This window comes from Borostomias antarcticus (assembly GCF_949987555.1).
Source record: "Borostomias antarcticus genome assembly, chromosome: 1".
Lineage (NCBI taxonomy): Eukaryota > Metazoa > Chordata > Actinopteri > Stomiiformes > Stomiidae > Borostomias > Borostomias antarcticus.
In genome coordinates, this window is record NC_140234.1 from 37,469,731 (window position 1) to 37,493,523 (window position 23,793).

Sequence of the window (23,793 nt, forward strand, 5' to 3'; positions counted from 1 at the left end):
TTTCCAGTTTCCCAAGAGACGTTTCAAGCATTCTTTCAGTCTCGACACCCAGAGAATCTAAAGTAATACTTCTCATTCAGTACCATCAAATGGGCAAAAAGCTTACAAGTGAGAATAATTTACTTTAAATAATTTTCCAACTAAGTCTGCAATGGGAAAATAAAAACAAATGACAAACTCAGACATGGAAGCAAGGAGAATGATTTAGGCAGTTTATATATGTTCCGATGATTCAAGTCTAAATATACAGAATAAAAATGGTCTTAAGTTAACTGAGTGTAATGTTAAGTTACAAATGATTTCTCCTTTTTCCTTTTTCTGTTTTGGTTCAAGGTAAAGTATTCTCCTGACCATTTACAAATACATGTACATACTGTCCAAAAAATATATTTACAGGATGTGCAAAACCCATCAATACCACGTTGATCCGACTTGATATTGCTATTCTCTGTGAGAAATCCCAGAAACACAAATGACAGATGGTCGATCACTGAACAGCAGGACAGAACGGAACAGAACGGAAAGGAAAAGGAAACCCTGAAGACTGAGTCCTTCGCATCATCATATCAACACATTAACACACTGGTCTGACTCAAAACCAACCCATACTGTTAGAAAATGAAATAAAGGTCAAGTCAAGAGATTAAGAATCGCGTTCAATGGAAGAATGATCTTCCACCGTGCATAAGGCCTCGCAGCCAGTAGAACCGCCAGCAGCCCCCCACCCCCCCCAAAAAAAAACTATAGTTGACATCCAGCTGCTCCTTGAACTTCTTAGTCACTGAAAGGGTTAATGATTATTATTATTATTATTATTACATCCTAGTTAGAATTACACAGGTCATCATGAACGACCAATCGCACACACTAGTAAACACAGATGAGAACTACAAAGATGGGTAAGGACAAACAGCGCGTTCGTCCTTGAGAAGAACACAGAACAGTGCCAGTTTTGCGCGTTCAGCCTCTTGGAAGGAAGAGGGTGAGGTTTCAGTTTTATGGTGGCCGGACCGGGCCGGGCCGAACCCGGACAAGCCCAGGGCCCCTCAGCGGCCTGGTCAGCTCTCCCGGCTCCTCACTTGGTTTTCTCATCAGAGTGCCTCCGCTGCTGCTGTCGCTTAGCGTAGCTCTGGGCCATGGAGTTGACGATGGAGCACACAAAGTAGCACACCATGACCAGCACCAGCTTCTCAAACGCCCACGACAGCCAGTTCTCACCCTGAAATCCCCACAGAGCAATATGTTATTTCAGCATGTACACGCTACACTGAATCTGACATGACAACCAGCGGCACTAACAAAATCACTGGCACCAATCAAAATTATGTTTTTTCATCAATAAACATTCCAAAAGAAGGAGTAGCTGCGCCGGTCTAAGCGCTGCTGATAGCACGTTAGCCGTGATGCTACAGAAGATCTTACAGCAGGGGCGCCTTCTCTAGCCGGATGGTGAAGCTTGCTCTTCTGGGCCTCCAAGTACTCGCTGAAGGGCTTCTGGAGAGAGGGACCCACCCTGGGCACTGACCTGCGCCAGCAACCAGGACGGAGAGAGAGACACACACACACACACACACGAGAGGAGACAAGAGAGAGAGAGAGAAAGACATTATATGCCAAGTACTTACCACAGAGCATCCCTTCTTCACGTGCCAGAGAGCTTCTGTAGAACACCACGTCCCTCGAGCCAGAGCTAAGTCCTATTCTCCTATTCTCAGTCCTCAGCAGAGACTGTCCCGGTAGTTAATAGCAGCTCCGGAGGCAGGTATCTATCATCCTCAGAGGCCTCTGGCTGAGAGCTGCCCTGCCTGCCCCCCTGCTGCCCGAGCAGCACACAGCAGTGGACTGAGCTAGTGCTCCTCATCCCTCCTCTTATATCCCCCACCAGGGCCCTATAGGCACCGGGCTGAGCTAACCAGGAAGTGACTCGACACGCTGTCATCACAGCCCTCTGGGCAGAAACTCTTCTGGAGTGGGAGGGTGCGTCGATATGGCTCTCCTTATATGGGAGAGAGCGAGCCAGGGATTAACTCAACGTGTGGCCAATGGTAGTGAATCCAACAGTGACCACCCCCCACATCACAGGTATATTATTTACTTGTATAATGGAACAGTGCTTACGTAGATGCACATTCATATTCCTATCAACAGACATGGCCTACAGTTATTCCATTAACCTAATTCATCATTACCAGCGTAGCTTATTTCGATACATCCATTGAAGTCCAAAACTCTTAGTAAGACTGAAATACAAGTCTTGGCTGATCTCAAACAAAAGGCTGTGATGAGGAGCTCACACGCCCCAGGCTCCCGTCCACTGAGTCACCCGGACACAAACACACACTGCTGCACTCAGCCGACAGACCTGACTCAGCATCAGAGCAGCACTCGGACGCATCCCAGCGAGTCAGACGCGCTCCACCTTTCCTAACTACAGTACTCTCTCCTAGTACACAGCAAATGGAGTCAGTCATGAAACTTATCTTGATTGTGAATAGAAATGCACTTAAGACAAGCTGGAGGTCGCTGATGAAGTCTGATGACTGTTTTATTTGTCTTTGGTACATCCTGCAGCTCTTGAGTTTCCTGCTCGTTAAGGGGGACTCTGGCCCAGTCAGAGCTGTACTGTTGATGAGTCAGAACACACATTCCATCCAAACGGGTCCCACAGGGCAGGCCACCAGCGAGGGGGACAGTGTGTGCGTGTGAGGGACATACCCTTTCGGGAGAAAGCGAACCCGCCAACGTCTCGCTTTGATGTTACGCCATTATAATAGCATTCGCTCACAAATGGGAATGATCATCAAATCAACGATCTGGTTTCAAAAGCATCTCCACAAACCACAGAGGAAGGATGCTGACTCTGCAAGGCACCTTCTTCTCATCCAAACACTTTCATCCGCGCGCGCGCGCGCACACACACACACACACACACTTACTCACCCGATCAGAGACACCATCTGCTCCACTATGTGCTTGCTGAACGTTATGATAACAAACAGTTTCTGAGAGAGAGAGAGAGAGAAAGAGAGAGAGAGAGAGAGAGGAGACGTCTGAATCAACGGTGTGATTATTGATACCCCCCCACAGAGCCAGACTCACGCTCTGAGACAGACCAGACATGAGAGCCTGAAACCACATGTGCACCTAGGCGGGGGATCCAGGCCTGCTTTGAAGAACCGTGACACATACCTCCTAGCTCCTACTCCCTCCTACCCCTTAGCAAACACATACCTCCTAGCTCCTACTCCCTCCCTCCTACCCCCTAGCAAACACATACCTCCTAGCTCCTACTCCCTCCTACCCCCTAGCAAACACTGGAAAGGAAATGACCCAAGGGGTCAGGGGCGAGACAAACCCCCCCCTCGTCCTTGCAGGAGCTTTGTCAGGTTTGGTGAGATCACTGGCTGGTACAACATGGAGATGAATTGATCGGTGTGGTCAGCAGCTTAAGACCGTACGACTCACAAGGGCCCACAGTCAGTCTCTCACTGTCTAGGCCCGGATTAGTCACTGCGGCAGACTCAACAATGAAGGCAGACCATAATTAAGAGTTTAGATCTGGCGAGCCCAAAAAAAAAGCGCTTTCGTTTAAAGTGTTCGCCAGCGTCTCCTTTCATCTGGATGCTCTTAAGGGTCCTCAAAAGGCAATAAATGTATTCCAACTACTCAGCAACCACTGACCCCCCTCCCAGAGAATCCAGGCACTTCAAAACGATAGTTCACCCCAAATTACAAATATTATTCTGAAGTTACTTTAAAGTGGGCTGAGTGTCGGCAGGGCCCAACTACAATAACCCACCTGTATGTGCATCTTGATGATGGCTTTGCCAATCAGCGTAGCACCAAAGAAGGTCCAGAAGGGCACCAGGAAGTGTCCACAGGTGATGCCTGCCAGGTCAAACAGGGGGTTGGGGATCTGAAGGACAAGAGGAAGTAAGTCCAGTTGATTTATATAGCACCTTTCAAGATACACAATCACAAAGTGCTTTACAGTAAAATCGAACATCGTGGCAGACAATTAAAACAACCGCATACCGATTAAGACAAGTGCAACATAACCAAGTAGAATGAAGCAACTACAGAATGAGGACACATGGTTGATGGAACTGTGAACGGTGGCTGCAGGGCGGCCGGACTGTGACTTGGGCTTACCGAGGCGCAGGCCAGAATCCCAAAGAATCCCACATTCTGCACAATGTTCTGGACGCCCAGTTTGGCTCTGGTGACAAAGTCCTGAAATTAAAATAGAAACAGGTCAGTATCCTTAATATAATCACACAAAAACCATCCAATGCGGGACAGTGACTGGAAAACCATCCACCCTTGTGCAGAGTAATGGGGCACATTAAATGCAAGTCAGATTTTAAGTGTAGTTTCTTTGGCTAAGCCTTGTGAAAGCTTGGCATGGGGGTGTGGAGCTCTTTTGATCCCATCTCTTTTACTGCGTTTGGTGTGTGTGTGTGTGTGTGTGGGGGGGGGGGGGGTGATGGTGAAGATCAAACTAGACAACCAAAAATCCCCCATCCCCATGGACTAAGAAATCTCTTCATTTCAAAACTTATTTCAAAACATATAACCAGCATCAAACACATGGAATTGGCCAACATTCACACACTAGATGACTAATAGACAAATATATTCATATCTGCTATGTACCAAGACATGTGATGTCTGACTTCTTCATTTTAGAATCAGCAAATTGAGAATTCATGCGTGACTTGAGAAGCTGAAGCAGCATGTGATCTAAGCTCTTGGTTGTCATGTGAGCAGAGCTGTCCTTCAAATTAAAGGATCCCGGAGTGAGAGAGAGAGAGAGAGGGAGGGAGAGGGAGGGAGGGAGGGAAAGAGAGAGACAGAAAAAGAGAAAGATGATTAAAAGGAGAGTAGGGTTTTGGGTGACTCACTCCCCTACCAAGTGAATTACTGGAAGCAGGGGGAGGGGCTTTCATTGAAATCATATGACATACGGTGGCCAATCATAAGCCAGAGGTCAGTGGACAAAAGGACAGGCCAGCATCAGTGCATGGGGACACTCAGGAGGAGCGTCAAGTGTTCTGGATGTCATCCAATGGTTCGTCAGCCTGACCGTTAGGACTGAGAATCAGGTGACGCATGGCGAAAGGAGGGAGCCTATTGGCCAATCATGACTGAGAAACTAGTGACACATTACGAAAGGAGGGAGCCTATTGGCCAATCATGATTGAGAAACTAGTGACATGACGAAAGGAGGGAGCCTATTGGCCAATCATGATTGAGAAACTAGTGACACGGGACGAAAGGAGTGAGCTTATTGGCCAATCATGACTGAGGAAGTGATGTGTGATGAAAGAAGTCTAATTGGAGGGCCCAGTCCCAATGTCCCCTCTAAACCCTCAAGCCCTGAACCCTCAGACTTATTAACGTTACCTGGTAGTCAATAATATAAGTGGTTGAGTGTGAGAGGCTGCAAGGGCTCGGAATGCTATAAAAGGAATGGGACAGCACTTGTGACATCACGTTACATTGATGCCAAAACTTATTTCTTACCATTGTGGGTTTGGGACGTTTTATTTAGTTTGTTTACATGTTGAGGGTCCGGGCAGTCTCAGCTGTCACTCCCTCTTCTATGTTATGTTTTTCTTGTAGGCCGACATGCAAATTAATTTTGGGCTGAGTGAAATCCCCTTTACATTATCATAACCCTCTGATACCCTCAAAACATTTCTGTTCAACTTATTGAAATCATTTCATTTTGTGGTCATAAGCTTACTGTTTGTGATGAATTCAAAAGGATTTACTGAAGAATGACAACACGCATTTCTGCACCTCACAACTCTTTCCATATTCATGCTGGAAATCTCAATTCAAAGAACACTGCACCGAGATGGATGATTAATAACATGCAGCTTTTAACTGGGGGAATCATATCTATGTAATTTATAACCATAGCCTAGATATTTTCAAACAAATCAAATTATACGAACCCATAGAGTTGATAACGTATATGTAAAAATATTGAAACCAAGGATTCAGAAAGAAAGGCTACTTGTACAGATAAGCAAGTCCAGCTGAAACATGAAAACATTTTGTTTTGTAACATGAACGTTAGGGTTGGTTGATCAGTCCATGTTTGTTTATTGTCCGTTCTTCAGGTAACCCCGTGTTTCACGTCACAACTAAATGAACTGTGGGTAAATCCCTTTGAAAAAGTCTGCACAAGTGCAGACTTACGTAAAGCGGGAATAAAGGGCTCAAAATGTCTGCCAGAGGTCCCTCGTGCACTTGAACGTGGGACGGCCCTGAGCCCTCACGCATTTAGCGGGAACGCACCTCTGAGTCTGTGAGTCTGTGAGGGTGGGACTGGGACGGGGACGAGGACTAACGGCCGTGAGGATGGACACTGGGACAGGGACGAGGACTAACGGGCGTGAGGGTGGGACTGGGACGGGGACGAGGACTAACGGCCGTGAGGATGGACACTGGGACAGGGACGAGGACTAACGGCGGACCTTCTCACCTGGGCGGTGTCGGCCTGCTCCAGCATCTCCTCGAACTCCTCGTAGTCCTCGTCGTCCGGGTCGGCGCCCGACAGCCTGGCCGCCCTGGCCATGAAGTAGGGGGGCAGCTCCCCGATGGCCGTGCCTGCGCCCTGGGGGAGGCGGGGGACATACCGGGGGGGTTAGCCTCTGCTTCCTCGCAGAGTCAAGTACTAGTCTAATACTCTAGTAGCCAAGTAGTTACTAGTATTAGTACTAGCACTAGGAACTACCAACTTTGCTGCCCGAAGGCACGGAGAAGCTCGGCTGTCTGTGCAAATGACAAATGTTGCCTTATTAAAATCCCGTAAACGTCTATTCGCCTCAAGTAACCTAAGGCCTCGTAGAAACCTTTAGTCATTCCACCACGGAGGTGAGGTAGAAGATTGAGATGTTTACTCACCCACATGCAGGCCTCCAGGCGGACCTTGGAGACGATGGACCAGAGGGAGACGCTGCCGCCTCCCGCCGCCACGCCCTGAGGGCAGACGATCTGGTCGGGGTAGGGGGGCTCGGGGAAGTCGGTGGAGCCGCACTCGTACGCGGCCAGCGTGACGGAGGCTATGTGAGGACCCTGACGAGGAGGAGGGGGGGTTGGAAAGGAGAGACAGAGGCTGTTCTTTACATATCTCCCGAGTTTAAGCACACACAGTATGCTGAGTCACTGAAGCCCCACTGACAGCCCGGTATGCGCCGCCATTTATCAGCGTTGGGAGCTTAGCCACCTGGCTTCATTAGCAGGCCGGGCACCTGAACCAGCAACATAGACTCCATTATACCTGCCTGGCGGTGACAGACAGAAGACAATTAGTCAGTGGTGATTCCCCTGGAGCGGGAGGAGTTCACACTAGGGAGTCTTCTGTTGGCCGCGTGGGTTCACGAGATCCTGCTCCCTTGCTTTCCTCCCATTCTAAACCTCCACGTTCCACCACAGAGGTGAATCAGCTCTGGCAAGACAAGACAGAGCCTTCTCCCCAGGCATGATATGTTTGCCCCCAGCTGACAGGTTGAAGATCTCCAGTTGAAAGCGGACGAGACCCTCCCTGAAGATTTCCATCTCGGATGAGTGCAAAAATGCTCGGGCCGTGGTGAATCATCGTCCGCGGACGCTCGCGACCTCCGCAGTCTGCCCGTGACCTCACCTTCTTCTCTGAGGCCGGTCTAATCAGTCCATAGTAACCTGACTAGGGGAGCTGCGGTCTCTGGCCGCATGTAAACAAGAGCATTCCCAGCCTGTAGAGCTCACCTCTGACTAAGGGGTTTAAATGCACATTATAGTCTTGGCAGAAGCCTTCATCTCACTGTTCTCAGGGGGAACATGGGGAACCGAGCCTCAGTTCACCGTCGTCGTTCTGCCCTCCCGCCAGCAACCTTGAGAACTTACCAAACGCCACTTTGCCCCCGTCTACGGTAGCAGCATTTTGCAGAGCTCGTTTCGAAGTTTCCCCGATTCGAGGCTGATGTCATTTAGGGGGGAAATGACAGAGCAGCAGTGATGGAAAGCTCCTCCCCCACAGGGGGGGAGAGAGATGTGGGAACAGACATGAGGTCACAGAGAGATGACACGCCATGAGGTCACAGAAAGATGAGGTCAGCACCAGCAGCAGTCGGAGCCGTTAAAGTCTCCAGGGACCAGAGAGCAGCAGAAGAAAGAGAAGAAGCGTCTAGTTCAGAACCATTATTGGATGCGGCCACAAAGGTGATTTGGTATCTGGAAGTGAAAACTTGAGTAGTTGAGTAGTAGGCTTGAGTAGTTGAGTAGTAGGCTTGTGTCATTTAGCCTAAAGGAACGATGGAATTGCTGACTATCTGTGGGCCACCGGTCCTAAAGAGGAAAGGACTGCGTCATCACGCTAAAGTGGGAACTGGTATGGAATCACTTCCCACTGCTGAGTGCTCCATTTCACCACAGAAAAGACGCGTGTCACAAAGCCACACACACACACAGTCTAGAGTGTGACTTGACCACAGGGACAGCAGCACCCTGTGATCACTCATCAGAGGCAAGTGTCACTGAACACTTTTCCCCAGATCCGCGGAATACTGACGAAAGAATGTAATGAAATAAGTGATTGGGGAGTATGACGCCACCCACTGGACACAATATGGATAGCTGCTACAGTACATGAGACTATTGGGAATTAACCAGGGACATGACACTGAGCTAGAGACATCCTGAAGTCCACTTCAGATAACCTGCATTCTTCAAAGTCAAAGAGCGCAACGTGAAGCAGTGAACTGGACGTACATCATGGGCAAGGACGCCAAGTACTAATCAAAATAAAATGACATGTTAATCTACACCATCTCATTTCACAGTGTGTTAGTCAAAAAGCCCTCTGTACCAGGCAGCCAGCCGCCCTGTACAGACAGGGGCTCAGAGCCGGGGGTCAGGGGTCATCTCACCAGGTAGAGCAGGAAGGTGTGGAGGCCGGTCCCCAGGCCCACGGAGGACAGGACGCCCAGGCCCACCCAGTAGGCGCACCACAGGAACCGCTGCTCCAGATGCTGCACGTACTGTGGGGGGGGGGAGAGACACAGAGGGGCAGAGAGACCGCTCATCACGTCTGGACCACATCTGACATGGAGTCAAACTGGTGGAAACTGAAATGAATTCAGAAAACAACTTCTCCTAGAATAGAATAGAATATATGTATGTGCGCAGCAACTATTTTCACTGATGACTATACGGTGGTTTTGCAACCGACTACACGACTAGTATAAAACAGATTCACAACCACTCAGTGGCAGTCAATTTGCATTCACTTTGCTCTCCCCAAAACAGTATTCCAGCCCGTCTTTACAGCTTATTACTTAGCAAAAGATCTACATGTGATTTATTTTGTTTAACTGAAGAGTAGGCTAGCCTAATAGCCTGTAATATTTAATTAGGCTAAAATTAGAACATTGATATAAGCCTATCAGAGGTAATACCTAATCAACTTTTAATAGGATTAAGCAGAGCGCAATGGAATGACTGTTTCATGAACGGATATTTGAAGTTTGAAAAATAAATGACTCAATAAAAGCACAATGAATAGCCTACTTTATATGGACGTTGATGTATAGTCTATTTATTTTTTATTTTTTTGCCTTAATTTTGATCAACTTACACATTCATGCCTGGAAACTTGTGCCCTGAGAACGCTGTCTAGTCTTAACTTCTTCTGACAGGCTCACGCTTCGCCTGGTGGCCGAGCGGTTAAGGTGTTAGTCTCATTCATTTTTATCGCGGGTTCGAGCCGCAAGGAAGATGTTGATTTTTATTTAGAGAATGTTGGCTCTTTGTTACAATGACGAATCAAGTCAGCTTTAGATATCATCTTACATATCAACTTTATTTATTTGTGGTTTAAGCAACCAATATTATCTTATGTTTCTATGCATGTAAAACAAAATTATATCTGAGGATTACACAAAAACTACCAGAACAATTTAACAAAACTCGATGGAGGGATGTAGCATAAGCCAACTTAGAACCCATCCAAGAGACATGGACACTGGGCTAGTGCCCCTCTACCCCTCCCAGAGGCATGGACACTGGGCTAGTGCCTGTTATAGAATTTACATCTGGCCTCAAGACCTTTCTATTCCAAACACCTTAAACCTTTGTTCTCTCTCTCCTTTTGTAACTCACCACCTCCCTCAACCGTTCACATAGACAGGGTGGCCTCCAGGAGGTCCACACACCTAGAAATGTCTACTCCAGAATAACCATCCTTTGTCCCTTTGTCTCCAAGAAATTGCCGCCTTTTCTCATGTCACATGTCTGTATTCTCGGCCACGCCTGCCATTTCATATGACGTACAATGGATTAGCCAATCACATCCTGGAAGCGCCGTACCTGTGTTTTGCTTGAATATAAGGCAGCACAAGATCAGGAGGCTTCACTTCTTTGGATAAACCACTCTTGTTGCGTTGTCCAGGAAGTCCTTGCGCTCGTATTTGTTTTCTCAATAAACCAGACTTAACCTTTTGAGCGAATCTTGGTAAATCCTTTTTGACTAGATCAGTTAAAATCCATTACATGCCCCTCTACCCCTCCCAGAGACATGGACACTGAGCTAGTGCCCCTCTACCCCTCCCAGAGACATGGACACTGGGCTAGTGCCCCTCTACCCCTCCCAGAGACATGGACACTGGGCTAATGCCCCTCTACCCCTCCCAGAGGCATGGACACTGGGCTATTTCCCCTCTACCCCTGCCAGAGGCATGGACACTGGGCTAATGCCCCTCTACCCCTCCCAGAGGCATGGACACTGGGCTAGTGCCCCTCTACCCCTCCCAGAGACATGGACACTGGGCTAGTGCCCCTCTACCCCTCCCAGAGGCATGGACACTGGGCTAATGCCCCTCTACCCCTCCCAGAGACATGGATACTGGGCTAGTGCCCGTCCTTTTCACCCCCCAGAGGAATAAACACTGGACCTAATTTCTGTATATAGTTTTGTAACTTATGTCTTCTGTTATTGTCTATACTGGCTGATTGGAAAAAGTACATAAGTATGTTCAGTTGAGTTCATACATGACCACCTCTAAAACACCACAATCAGTTACACCACCAAAAAGCTTAGTCTTCAATGGTGCAAATGTGCTATATTTATACTGAGAAGTGAGTTTAACCATTTCAACTCGATTATACCAACAAAATGCATTAATGGGCGGAGCCCTGTGCTCCCTGAGCACCCTTTCTAGTTAGGCCCATAATTTAATTCAACAAGTTTAAAATAAAATGAAATTAAATCAAATGTATGCTTCGTGTGATAATAGCCATATGGAGCTCATGCCCAGTAGATTCTGTGTAGGCCTAGGCTAATTATGTTTTTTATTTTAAGTAATAAAAACAGACCGTTATTCGTTGAAACCTATTTTCTACTAACAAAATTCACAGTCACATTCACAAACTCACAGCCAGTCAGCACAAAGCAGGGGTTTTCAACTGTTTTTGTCCCAGGGACCACCATCCTGACTAAGAAGCAACCTGCGGACCACTGTTTTGTGTGTGTGTGTGGGGGGGGGGGGGGCAGGGGCTGAGATTAGGGTTGCCAACTTTCTCAATCCAAATGAGGGACACTTTTTTGCCAGGTGCAGGCGAGGCGCGCGTGCCCACAATGATAGGACGTACACGTTTTCATTAGCTATAGACCTGCTCATTTCACAATCTCACAACACAAACACACAAACCAGCCTTTCTCAAACTTATTTGTTCCAGATCCTAGTAGAGGATGGACCTCTGTTTTATTTATTTTTTTAGATGGGAATGGTTGGTGACGGATTCTATCATCATTGGCAGAGCACACACAGGCCACCAAGAATCAATCGCTATTTGTAATGGTTCGAGTCAACTGCACTAAATTTGACATATGGATGGATTTGATTATTCACAAACAAGAAATCGTAAATGGAAATGAAAATGAATTAATAAAATAATAATAAGAGAATGCCGATCGCTCCGACTTTTTGAAAACACGCTCTGCGCTCACTCCGCTCACATGCAGTGTGATGATTTAGTTTCAATGATGATTTAGTTTGAATGATGACTGAACCTGGACACTTACCGAACCAGTACGAGATGACTGGTAATAAGAACACACTGACTAGACTAAAACCATGAGGGGTGGGGGAGAATCTCGCTCTCTCTCTCTCATTAACATGTGTACAAATACAGAAGCCATCAGTTTGTGAAAGACTGCAACAACGGGAACATGACTAAACTCCAATTCACACGCTCGCTTTGGGTCATTACCCACCCACCAGGTGCAGTGTGACAATAACTATATGCCTGTACTGTGAGTGAGGTGACTTTAATTATTAAAAAAATATTTAAAAATGTATAAAATGTATACAAATGTATATATTCTTATATATATATATATATATATATAGCCGACTAGTATTTCCTGAACGACTAGCAGAAGCTGCGTCGTATAGTTGGATAAAGGACTATCTGCTCACATCCCTAATAGAATAATAAATGTATGTGTTACGTGTAACAAGTACAGGTACACTGTAATTCTTGTCTCTTGTTCTTACAATATCTTATCAGCACTAATCAGGTCCATTCCAGTCCTACTGTCGGTACGTAGTTAGACATTAAACACTTCATCCTAAGCACTTCAGTCCATGAAACTGGTAGAAAGAAAGCCGCTACTAAAACCATTGTACGCTGTATGCCTAATACTGTAGATAAAGACACTATCTGTGAAGAGGATGATTATTTAAAATAGCACATCCTGAAATTAGTAAAGCCTATCCCAAAGATTCATCATGTTTGCTACTCAAGGAAAAGCTGGTCATTGCTCAACAACAGTACTGTATATCTTGAGTTGACCTTTCCTCTATGAATGTTGTTTATCCAAGTAGACTAAACAGTGACTTATCTTTGCCCTTTAGACATCCTCCTCGTCATCACCAACAAGGGTGGTACGAGTGGTGTTGAATATTAACACCGAACAGAGCTAGTCCATTACAGAGGACGTGATTCAGATTCAGATGCCTTTATTATTATGTCTATAGTTCGGGTACAAGGGAGTCACATTCTGCCTCCTCAACCTTGCAGTAACAACAGAATAACACCACAAGATAATGGCGATAAAAAGGAGTTGGTTGGTTTCTGTCCTCACCTTCTGATGGGGTCCTTCTGTAGAGTAGGCGACAGAGAAGAGTGAACACAGCACGAGGAACACCAACACAGACCCCCGGCGCTGCCATAGTCTAAACAGAGAAGGGGGGGGAATGGCAGAGACGGCATAGGGCTCTGTTACACAGGTTTACATTTCCTTGTCCTAATATGATAGAATCTACAATTTCCTTTTTTCCCCCCTGGACCAACAACTGATCACTTGACCACGTTGAACACCTTGTCTATATAATAGACAACAAATGACTGTGTACTACAGCTGACTCTGTACTACTGTACACTTGAACCCACACCTGACAACACTTGAACAATTGAACACCTTGCCTATACGATAGACAATAACAATTAACTCTTGCATATACAATAGACAATAACAACTGACTCTGTACAACTGTATACTTGAATGCTATTAATCGCACTGCCTATATCACAGACACAGAGTCATCCATGACTGGAAGGGATAAGTAGATGAGATCCAACTCGATAAGCCTGCTAGACAACAGATAGTAAATTGCCAGTTTGGGATCCTTTAAGGTCAAGCTGTGTACCTGGGACTGCAATGAGGAAGTGATTAGTGCTGATAAGATATTGTAAGGAGAAGTGATGACAAGTGATGACAAGAGTTCCACTGTACCTGTACTGGTTATATATGGCAAGAATAATTTTTTTATTCTATTCTATTCTACAGAGCACAGTGTATTTCCACACACACACACACACACTACTTGATGAGATTTCACACTAAATGTGTGTGGACAGTAGTGCTGTGAGGAGTAATGGTGTCTTACTTTAACGTCCACTCCTTTAGCGTGATGAGGGTCTCCAGGAGGAAATAATTTAGGGTGAGGATGGGTCTCCTCCACAGCACCAGAGAGAGGCGCTCTTCTCTGTCCCTCCGCCTCCTCTCGCTGGCTGAGGGGTCTGGGGGGAAAAGAACATGCTCATTAACTAGCACAACGCTGCTATCATTGGGGCATGTAGGGGAGAAAACAGCAGTCAGTCATGGTTGATCTTTTCCATATGTGATAGCGGTCATATCTCTAAAGATATGCGACTTTGGTCCTTGAACTCTTTATCATGTGGCTGGATGGGCACAATAATAGTATATGAAGAAGAGAAAATTAAGAGACAGGAGGACAGTTCTCTGGTGAAGTCAGCTACAAACCCAACCTGTGAAATTTCCATTCTGCTTCTCTTTGGCTCCCACTCGCTTCTGTGGTTGTTCACAACTAGCTCCATTGGCTGCCATTTCATTCACTGACCTGCTCCAGGTAGCCTGTAGGACAGAATCAATCAGAAATAGCGTTGGCTGTGTGGGCTCATTCAGTTATTATAATTTATAGAGACAGTGTAGCTAACTGTAGTCAGAGATTATAACCAAGGCTCTTGGTTTTTCTATTTAATTCAACATGAAATATGTGTAGTACAAATTGAGGCCAGATGACGCGTAGCTATCATGCAACATCTTCCTTCATGCTAACCGGTAATGTAGCTAGCTAGCTAGCTGCTAATTGCTAAAACTAGCTAGTCAAGTAGCCGGTTGATAATGGGTAGCTAAAAAAAGAATCAACATTTAGCAACGGTTTACCTTGTGTCCAGATGGAATAATGTGCTGTCAAAACGTGATCCACTATTTAAAGATATAGCACACAGAACCGACTAAAGGCAATAGATCATGGGTTTGTAGCACTGGGCAAGCAAGCAAGCTAATGATGAATTGAGCTGTCATACCTTCCTCCTTTCACCCGGAAGAACAATTCCCGAAACGGCTTTCGATATAAAGGTTCTTCAGATGTAAGCCAATTTTCTACAAAATAGTACTAGAAGTACATATCATAATTATCGATTTATAATAATTATTGATAACTTCCATTGATGAACACAATTCACATGTACCTGCTGTACAGTTTATAAAACACATTATTCAATCTGTGGCACTCTTATTGTGGCACTCTTTTACGGTCCAATCGGGGGTTGCCAGGTTTGCTTAGCGAACAGATTTAATAAAGTGATTACTAAACTGTGCAGTCAGGTAGTTATTGTAATCCTTCTTTGATCCACTGCGACACCTATAAAACGCTTAAATGAGATCCTGAACGTCTACATTACCTGAAACCAGAGATGGTAGGAATTCCACATGATAGCAGAGAAATCTTTTTTGGAATTATTTCACATTCAATTGGCAAGTAGTTAAAATAGTTTGTGAAAGATGCTGTTCCATTGTTTTATTAAAATATTTTTTTCCATACACAAACTATGTCCCAGAACTGAACATATGGTAAAACGATAAAGCCTGAGGAACGAGAAGCTCCTTCATTCTGGTCTCCCTACATTCGGCTATTGAGCATTTAGTTTAATTAAAAGATCACTCAACGACAACATTTTCAGAAATGCCTTTTAAACACAAATGCACATTAGAGTGTGAGTCCTTAATACACACAGTCAAACATTGACCAACAAGAGGCTTGAAGAAATAAACCTTGAATGAAGAACTATTGCCAACAACAGTTTCCTTTGTATGGAATCAAAGTGCTGTCTATCAAGCATGTCTGCAAAGTTCATAGTACAGAACATATAATTAAATGTTAAGTCTGAGGATGTACAAAGATATACATAACATTTCAAATCTAGGAGCTGAGGACATTGTTCAACTAGGCCACAAGCACCCCATTTCTGTGTGGTGGATGGGTAAACCATAGGCACTGTGACAGTAGATGGCTTGTTCTATTCCTGGACAGGAGACAAGATACTGTACTGTTCTGGACATCTCCATCGCTTGCGGCCGCCAATTATATAAACCAGTTATAACCCTGTCACTCATCATAATGGAGTGAAGACAAGAACTTGTCCACGTCCAGGTCATCGGGGAAAGAGTCCAACAGCTTCTTCTGTTTCTGAGGGACAATAAACAACGAGTGTCATTGAGGTTATTTATCATAGCATTAAAAAAAAAAGTGAGGAACCACTAGATTTGATCCTACGTGTGAATCTCACCTTGGCTTTCTTCTTACTGCCTGAAGAGCCGGACAGCTTGGGCTCCTTCTTGGACGGGGGGCTGACCTGAGGCTCAGGCTGCTTCCTCTTCTTGCTCTTGGAGGCCTCGGGCGTTTTGGCGCCGGCCCCCTCCTGGCGCAGGCTGTCCTTCAGCGGCGTTCCCGTCCTGGCTATGGCGGCGCGCGACAGGATCATCAGCGTGTGAGCCGCCATGTTGATGTTGTTCTCGCTGCCCGCCTCGCTGGCGGGGCTGCAGGTGGGGAGGTCTGGGGTCGGGGGGGGCAGCAGGTGCCTGGGGGTGCCCTCTCCGTCTGGGCCTGGCCGTTGCCGAGAGGGGGTCCTGGAGTAGTCCAGGGATTCCTCCTGGAGACGGCCGGACCCGGGGGTCCGGGGGAGGGGCAAGTCGGGGCAGCCCACGCCGGGCCTCTTGGGCGGGGTGGAAGGAGGGTCGAGGGGCTGGACGTCCTGGAGCGCCTCAGCCGCCTGCTCGGCCAGCGGGCTGGACTTGGGGGGGGTCTTGCCGGGCAGCACCTGCAGGGTAGGGGTCGGCGGGGTCACAGGGGGCGGGCTTAAGTCTCTGGACGCTGGTGCGGCGGGCGGGGGCTGCTCCAGCCTGCTCCCCTTCACCTCGTTCTCCTTATTGGCCGTGACGGGGGACTCCTGGGAGGAAGTCCTCCTCTCCGCCCGCCCCTCGCGGGATTTCGAAGAGCCTTTCTCGGACGACTCCGCTCTGCTGTCCTTCTCCTCCCTCTCCTTCCTGCTGCCCGACCTCAGCCTGTGGTCAGAGGAGGAGCGCGTGCCGCAGGCCTCTGTCGACCGACTCCTGCCTTCGTCCCTCTGGCCCACCGACTGTGACCTCCTCTTGGACTGGGACCTCTTAGACAGCTCTGGAGGTGACGCCTCTATATTACTGCTGCCTGCGCTCTGACTGGCGCTCTCGCTTGGATCACTAATCCTTCTGTTATGTTTATCTTTTCGAGACCTTTTCTGCTGTTGGATGGGAGAGGATTTCTCCGTCTGTGTAGCGCTCCATGTGGTCTGGGTGTCATCCGTACACCTCACCGTCTCGATCCTTCTTTGTGGCTTGCTCCCACCCAAGATGGCCGGTTTAACTGCAGTCTGTTTGGGACCATCTTTCATTGTCTGCTGGCTAGGAGGTGATAAGGTAGTGCTCGCTGCCAGGGCCTTGGAGGGCGTGGTTCTGAGTGTGGTTTTTCTCGGCGGAGTTGAAGACTGGCCAGATGAAGTGTCGAAACAGAGGATCCGTCTGTGGCCGGGGCTGGAGCCTGCGGCTACCTTGGACTGGCCGGTCTTCTCAGAGGACTGAGGTTGGGCTGCCTTAGTGACCACGACGGGCCCCATAGCTCCAGTCTTGCCTGAAACATACGAGGGAGATGCAAACATTAGAGGACAGCATGAATTGACACAGAGGAAGCAGTATGGAAGCTGAGAACCAGTTCTTACTCAAGACTGCAGTGTCCATGGAGGCAAGTTTAGGTTGGAGTTTCGCAGTTTCAGGTTGCTTCACTGGGGCTGTGGCAGCGGCTGGTTTAGCTATGGCTACAAACTGACAGAGTATCATTAGATCAGTATAATATCATTAGATCAGTCAAATATCATTAGATCAGTCAAATATCATTAGATCAGTATAATATCATTAGATCAGTTAAATATCATTAGATCAGTCAAATATCATTAGATCAGTAAAAAACAAACAAAAAATGCTTAAATGCAAATACTGTAGCTAAGTATAGCAGCAAAAACTGTCAAAACAATTGATGCTGACCTGATTGGATACCACTGGAATCTTCCCTGCGTTGTTCTGCCCGGTGACGGATACAGGGACCACCATGTTCTGAAGCACGGGCCGAACGGGGGACGATATGATGAGTGTTGATCCTGAAAACGATCCTAAAAAAAATTTATCAAACCAATCATTTCTAAATGTCTAGGCGGATCAAGAGCAATTCTAGAGCGTTTTGGTCATTCCCTAATCTTACCAGTGGTGTAGGTTTGAGAGCGAGGTGGTGTTGCCAGGGCATAGGAGGCGGGGGTCACGACCTGTCCCTGTGAGACCCTGCTAGACAGCGCCGTTTTACCGGCCTGAGTGTCTGTGGCCGAGGGTTCGGTCACCAGGAAGTAGCTCGTAGCGGCCCCTCCGAAGGCGGGATTGGTCGAGTCGAACGGCAGCTGGATGATGTAGCTGGGCTGCGTCACGTTCTCCTGAACGGCAGCGAGCGTTGTCCCGGCGATGGTCGCCGCCACCGCCCCAGCTTTCCCGCCGAGAGGACCGGCCTCGGCTCGCTGCAGGCCGCTCACCGCCAGCGCCGTCTCCTCCTGGGCTGCGGGGGCACCGGTGAGCGCGGGGGAGGAGAGGAAGATGGTGGGGATCCCGTCTCCGCCCACGCTGGCGGCAGCCTGGCTTAGATGGGAGTCGCCGCACGCCTCGTCCGGTTCGTCGCTGATGATGATCTTCAGGGCTACGATCTTGCTGGGGTCCACCACGTCCTTGGCCACGGCGCCGGGGAGGGCGGTCGGCGAGGGGGGCGCGGCCGTCGGGACGGTCACGGAGGGGCCGGGCTGCGGTTGAGGAGGCTGCGGGATCCTCGCACCGGCGGGGGGGGGCGCGTTAACTTGAGGTAGGCAAGCGTTCTGCGCGGATGCCACGGGCGCGGACATAAGATGGAACGGGAGGATTTTAGTGGACACGCCCCCGGTCGTCTGCGGTTGAGGCTGCGCGGGCGCAGCGTTGACGGGAGGTTTCTGTGCGGGCGCTTTGTTCAACTGACCGGGCGCCGGCGTGGACGATGACACGGCCGGCGGAGACGTGCGATGGAACGGCAGGATTTTAGTAGACGCGCTCCCGGCCGGGGTGGTAGTTAAGCGCCCGGACCCTGCGCCTCCTTGCACGCGTTGCATCTTACTTTCCTGTGGTTTGCTCACACTAGTAGAAGTTCTAGTTTCTGGTTTTCGAGCGTTAGGCCCGGTCAGTGTCGTAGAGGGGGTTGGAGTGCTGCCCCGTCTGCCCGTCTCAAACCCTGTCTGGGGGGCTGTGACCTCAAGAGGGGGCGTGACCTCAGGTGGGGGGGCTTTGATCTCAGGAGGGGGCATGACCTCGGGCGGGGCCCTGACCTCGGGTGAGGGGGGCCTGACCTCCGGAGGGGCCGTGACCTCCGGAGGGGCCGTGACCTCCGGAGGGGCCGTGACCTCCGGAGGGGCCGTGACCTCCGGAGGACATGCGTTCGCAGGCGGGTCTATATCCATGGCCGCTCCGTCGTCGTTGACAGAGTCCGCGTCACGTCTCTCTGCGTCCGGAGCGGCGGCTGACGGAGCTTCCGCTGGTGCGTCCTCCCTGGCCGAGGGTCTCGTCCGGCTGGTCCCCTTTCTCGGCCTGCAGGCGCTAGGTCCCAGAGTGGCCTTCGAAGTGCTTGCCGGTGCACACTTTCTCTTGTTCTTGGCCTCTTGCGCTGATTTTGTCCTTCCGGCTACCGATGCAGGTTCTTGTGCACTAGTGGCATCTTCATGCACAATGCCTGTGAAACAAAATGGAGGATTTAATTCGATGAATATGTCAATGAATTAACAAGTATATGAATAAACACTCAGATCTTGCTTGGACAGAACAATGAGCTAAGCCCTCTAAAGTGTTTGTTTACATTCTGCAGTTAGCGACGTGTTCACATTCTTTTCATAAGGAGCCGGTCATGTAGTCTTTAAGAGCTGAAAGTGGGTTTGTCCGTACTTTGATCTGCGGTCTCAGGGAGGGTGTCCACACAGGCTGCGTCTCCAGTCTGGCTGCTCTCCACGGCGCCCCTGTTCCCGACCCCTGCTCCTTGTTCTGGATCCTCGCCGGCTTTACTTTTACCTTCAACCAGAACATCCAGATGGTTAGAAAAACAGCTTACGGGAGAGATCGTTTCCTCTTCTCCGGGTTAAGACAACACTGGCGTTCAAAAGACGTTTCCGTTGTTATTTCTAGCGCTGACGAGACAGCGAAGCGGCAGACAGAATCATGGTGAGAGTTTTTACTGTAGTCGAAGAGGTCGAAGAGAGCCTGGAAGGCCGGGTCCGACTCAGTCTGCTCCAGGATGTCGTGGATGGCGTCGTCACTCATGTGGATCTCCCCCTGCGCAGGAGGAAGCACAGACACAAGACCTTCAACACAGAGAACAAGAAGGAGGGAGAGAGAGACACAGGGAGCGAGGGAGAGGGAGATAGAGGACGAGAGAGAATGGAGAGGGGGTGAAAGAATAGAATAGAATAGAATAGAATAGAATAGAATAGAATAGAATAGAATAGAATAGAATAGAATAGCAAAGCAAATCTTTAATGTCCACGAGTGGAAATTTGTTTTGTACAGGTCAGGTTAGCAAAAACACATACTTCACACCACAACAACAATAAAGATCAAAAGATAAAAAGTTAAAAGACACAAAAGCACACCTCACCCACATAACAACAAAAAGAAGGAGGGAGAGAGAGATAGAGGGAGGGAAAGGGAGGGAGGGAGAGAGAGAGGGAGGGAAAGGGAGGGAGGTAGATCTCATTACCTGCAGTCCCAGAATTTCGTCGATGGACTGGTCCGGCACCACCGTGCTGCATGATGCTTTTGACACCTGGGGACTGCTGTCACTTAGAGAGCAGAATAACAAGCAATACGGTCAGTACTACACTCTCCATCTGAAGACGAGTGATACGATTAGTACAACACTTCCTCTTTAAGACGAGTGAATACGTGAGAGTGACACTACTACAAAATCCACATTGTTACCTTGACAGGATTTTGTTGATGTTTTCTGCCAGCTTCTCTTGTAAGGACCTGTCGCCTAGAATCTTCTCCCTCGCACTTTCTATCACCATTTGCTGAGGACACAAATCCACATATTAAAAAAAACACGTGAAAACACTGTTATACGAATCAATGCAGGATTCCTAAGGCACTCTCACAGGGAACTTCTCAGTGGCAGCCTCCTCGCTCTGGGGCTCTGCTGCCAGGCTACCGGCCGCCATGCTGGCCCTCCCGGTCCCACTGGACCCGCCGCACCCGCCGCCCCTCATCCTGGGAGAGTTCCTGGGGGAAAACAGCCCTTCATCAGCACCTCAACACACTCTCATTACGGTGAAGAGCCTCAAGCCAACTCCTCCAAACTGCTTTGATGAGGTGAGAGGATTTAAGGAGTCAATGAGTCTTTTAAGACTATTTTACCGTGGGTAAACAGGTTATATGACAATCTTACCATTTCCGTCTTGCTGGGGACACTGGACCTGGGGTCAACCTGTTTTCTGGAACCATTACATGAACTGGCGAGTCTCCTGAGACGGAGCAAACAAGTTTCAAAATGAACAAGCCTTTAAGATGAGAGATACAGTATCAGATATGTAAACCTCTACCGTACACAGCTGTTATGTGACTATTTACTTACTGCTCACGTTGATGAGCAGTCGGCCTCCATCTTGGATCTGGGTTTGTGGGCCACAGGCGGGAGAGGGCCTGGTCGGCTGGGAGGCATAGCTGAGGGGGGTGGAGTGTCCCAGCATGCCCTGGGGCGTTCCGCGGGGACTTTGGATGGCAAGAAGGACCTGTGGTGCTGGGGAGGCCATGACGCTGTGGCTGGAGGACTGAGAGCCTGACAGCGCACTCTGGCGCCTGATGTTCGCTATCCCGTTACGAGTGCGCACTGTCAGGAAAATACCACCACGAGTGTTGTGGTTAAAGGGGGACTACCAATATCAGATCAAAAGGAGTGCTAGGTAGAATTAGTGCTTAAATATGGGTTTGCACTTCTGTTAACACACACACACACACATAACTACAATGTTATTTACTCACCTCTCTGATTGTGGCTAAACGATGGGGAGTTTTGCATGCATCTGGGGAGAGGTAACAGATTAAGAAGAGAGAGAGATCTTTCCCAAACAAGTTAGTGTATTGATTGCATTGCTGCATTTATGAGATAAAAACAACTCCTTACTTGATTTGATTGAGTGTGATTTCCATCTTTTTCCAAAGGGATGTCATTATGGGAGGTATCTGAATATCTTGACTCAAATCTATGAGAAAGGAGTAGTTTAACAATAAGGAGAGCAGTCTCAGTCATCAGTTTAATGTTGTGAAAAACAGAATAATTAATTGGATAACTGTGCGATGTAGAGGTATTGCTACTAACCTTTCGCTTTGGCAGCGACATATTCATTCAGGATGGTTGACAGGTTTTTTCCCAATAGAGACTGCAATGGCAGCAGACATGTAACTTTCAATACGTGTCCAATCTAACAAACAGTAAATTACAAAGAAGCTTTGGCAGTCGTGAACCTGATAGCCGGTGGTAGAATATTCAGTGACATAATACTTACAAATACACAAGCTGGAATAGTTCCATCATCCGAGTAGTGTTCAGCGTACTCCTTCAGATTGGGACTTTCATGAATGAATTCCTTACTGGTGGAGGACAGTCCCTCTTGTTGCAAATACCCTGAAAACACAAGGGGCATTGGAAAAGCTTTACTCGTAGGTAAGACGTCACATCAAAACTCTAAACGTGATATTCACACTAACAAGTAGGGTTATGCTGAGCAGAGTATTAGGCTATATCACGACCCCGGGAAACATACAACAATCAGTGGAGCTAGCTAACGCTAACAGAGCTTGCAGCTAACAACACAGCGAGCTGCAGACTTTGACATACCTAAAACGAGCCGCGCTATGTCCGAGGGAAGCAACATGGCAGTAGACGTTGAAGACAACACGTTATATTATCAGTAAATGTATGTAACAAGACATTTGGATTAGAACAAAGCAAGTAAATATTACAAAAACGTCGAAGATCTTGCGTACGCAACGTTTAAGGACCACTGAAAAGGCGGGTGTGAACCGGAACTTCCGGAATATTTAGGAGACTTGCATTATGGACAATGGTGTTCTTCTTCTTCTTCTTCTTCTTCTTCTTCTTCTTCTTCTTTAAAGTCCAGGTTAACCCAGTTCAAATTTTTGTTATGAGCTTCATACACCACAGGAAAACATGTCATTAACCAGCCAGCCAAATCTGAGTGATTAAAAATGTCGCTAAGTATATAAAATAAGGCTTCAAAATCGGTTAAAAATCAGCAGCATTCTCTGGTCTGAGACTGTGGGGGCGTGTCTGCTGAAGGGACCGAAGCCACACCCAATTGCGTGTGGAGGGGGTGTGGAGGGAAGAACCTGTCAAATAGTACAGTTCTACATCGTGGAGCTACGCCCCATAGGGGGGCGCTAGCGCTCCTATTGGTAACCCATGTTGGCATGCCAACAACCAATCTGAAGATAAAAATGTACTCCTTATCGTCCTAACCAATCACAGACCCCCCACCTACTATAAAGGTGACTAAACCCCAGCAATCTCCTCTCCCATTTTCAGACGAGCTATCAAGCACCTGAAGGAAGCCTTTCTGAAGTAAGAATATGAAGAGAACGAAGTAGAGCGAGAAGAACGGCGGCGGTGACCTACCTCTGAGGGACTCCGGCGCTGCTGGATCCCCGATGGACGGCCCCGCCCCTCCTCTTCTGGAAGATGCCCCGCGGGTCGAGGACTGCGGCTGTGGTGCCTTGGACCTGGACGACCGCCACGACCGGTGTGTGGCGTGCCTGGGGAAGAGCCACGCTGAAGA

General features: G+C 48.1%; 2 protein-coding genes across 2 annotated transcripts; both read right to left on the reverse strand.

Moving 5' to 3' along the window:
* Positions 1-219: 219 nt before the first annotated feature.
* LOC311317115 (vacuole membrane protein 1-like) lies at positions 220-14,845 on the reverse strand. Its single transcript, XM_084448129.1, has 12 exons — positions 14,744-14,845; positions 14,326-14,431; positions 13,944-14,076; positions 13,139-13,229; positions 8,922-9,032; positions 6,919-7,089; positions 6,497-6,628; positions 4,153-4,233; positions 3,800-3,916; positions 2,941-3,002; positions 1,423-1,525; positions 220-1,219 (listed from the first exon to the last, which is right to left on the reverse strand). Exons 2-12 carry the CDS (start codon positions 14,402-14,404, stop codon positions 1,076-1,078), a joined length of 1,224 nt encoding a protein of 407 aa, XP_084304255.1. The 5' UTR covers positions 14,405-14,431; positions 14,744-14,845; the 3' UTR covers positions 220-1,075.
* Positions 14,846-15,588: 743 nt separating this feature from the next.
* npat (nuclear protein, ataxia-telangiectasia locus) lies at positions 15,589-22,950 on the reverse strand. The gene is made up of 17 exons (XM_084446548.1): positions 22,836-22,950; positions 22,504-22,622; positions 22,317-22,377; positions 22,122-22,200; positions 21,980-22,020; positions 21,573-21,827; positions 21,387-21,462; positions 21,097-21,220; positions 20,921-21,012; positions 20,700-20,781; positions 20,179-20,275; positions 19,892-20,014; positions 18,150-19,682; positions 17,936-18,060; positions 17,614-17,716; positions 16,150-17,525; positions 15,589-16,049 (listed from the first exon to the last, which is right to left on the reverse strand). The coding sequence occupies exons 1-17, from the start codon at positions 22,870-22,872 to the stop codon at positions 15,969-15,971; spliced, it is 4,404 nt and encodes a 1,467-aa protein (XP_084302674.1). The 5' UTR covers positions 22,873-22,950; the 3' UTR covers positions 15,589-15,968.
* Between the last annotated feature and the right edge of the window lie 843 nt (positions 22,951-23,793).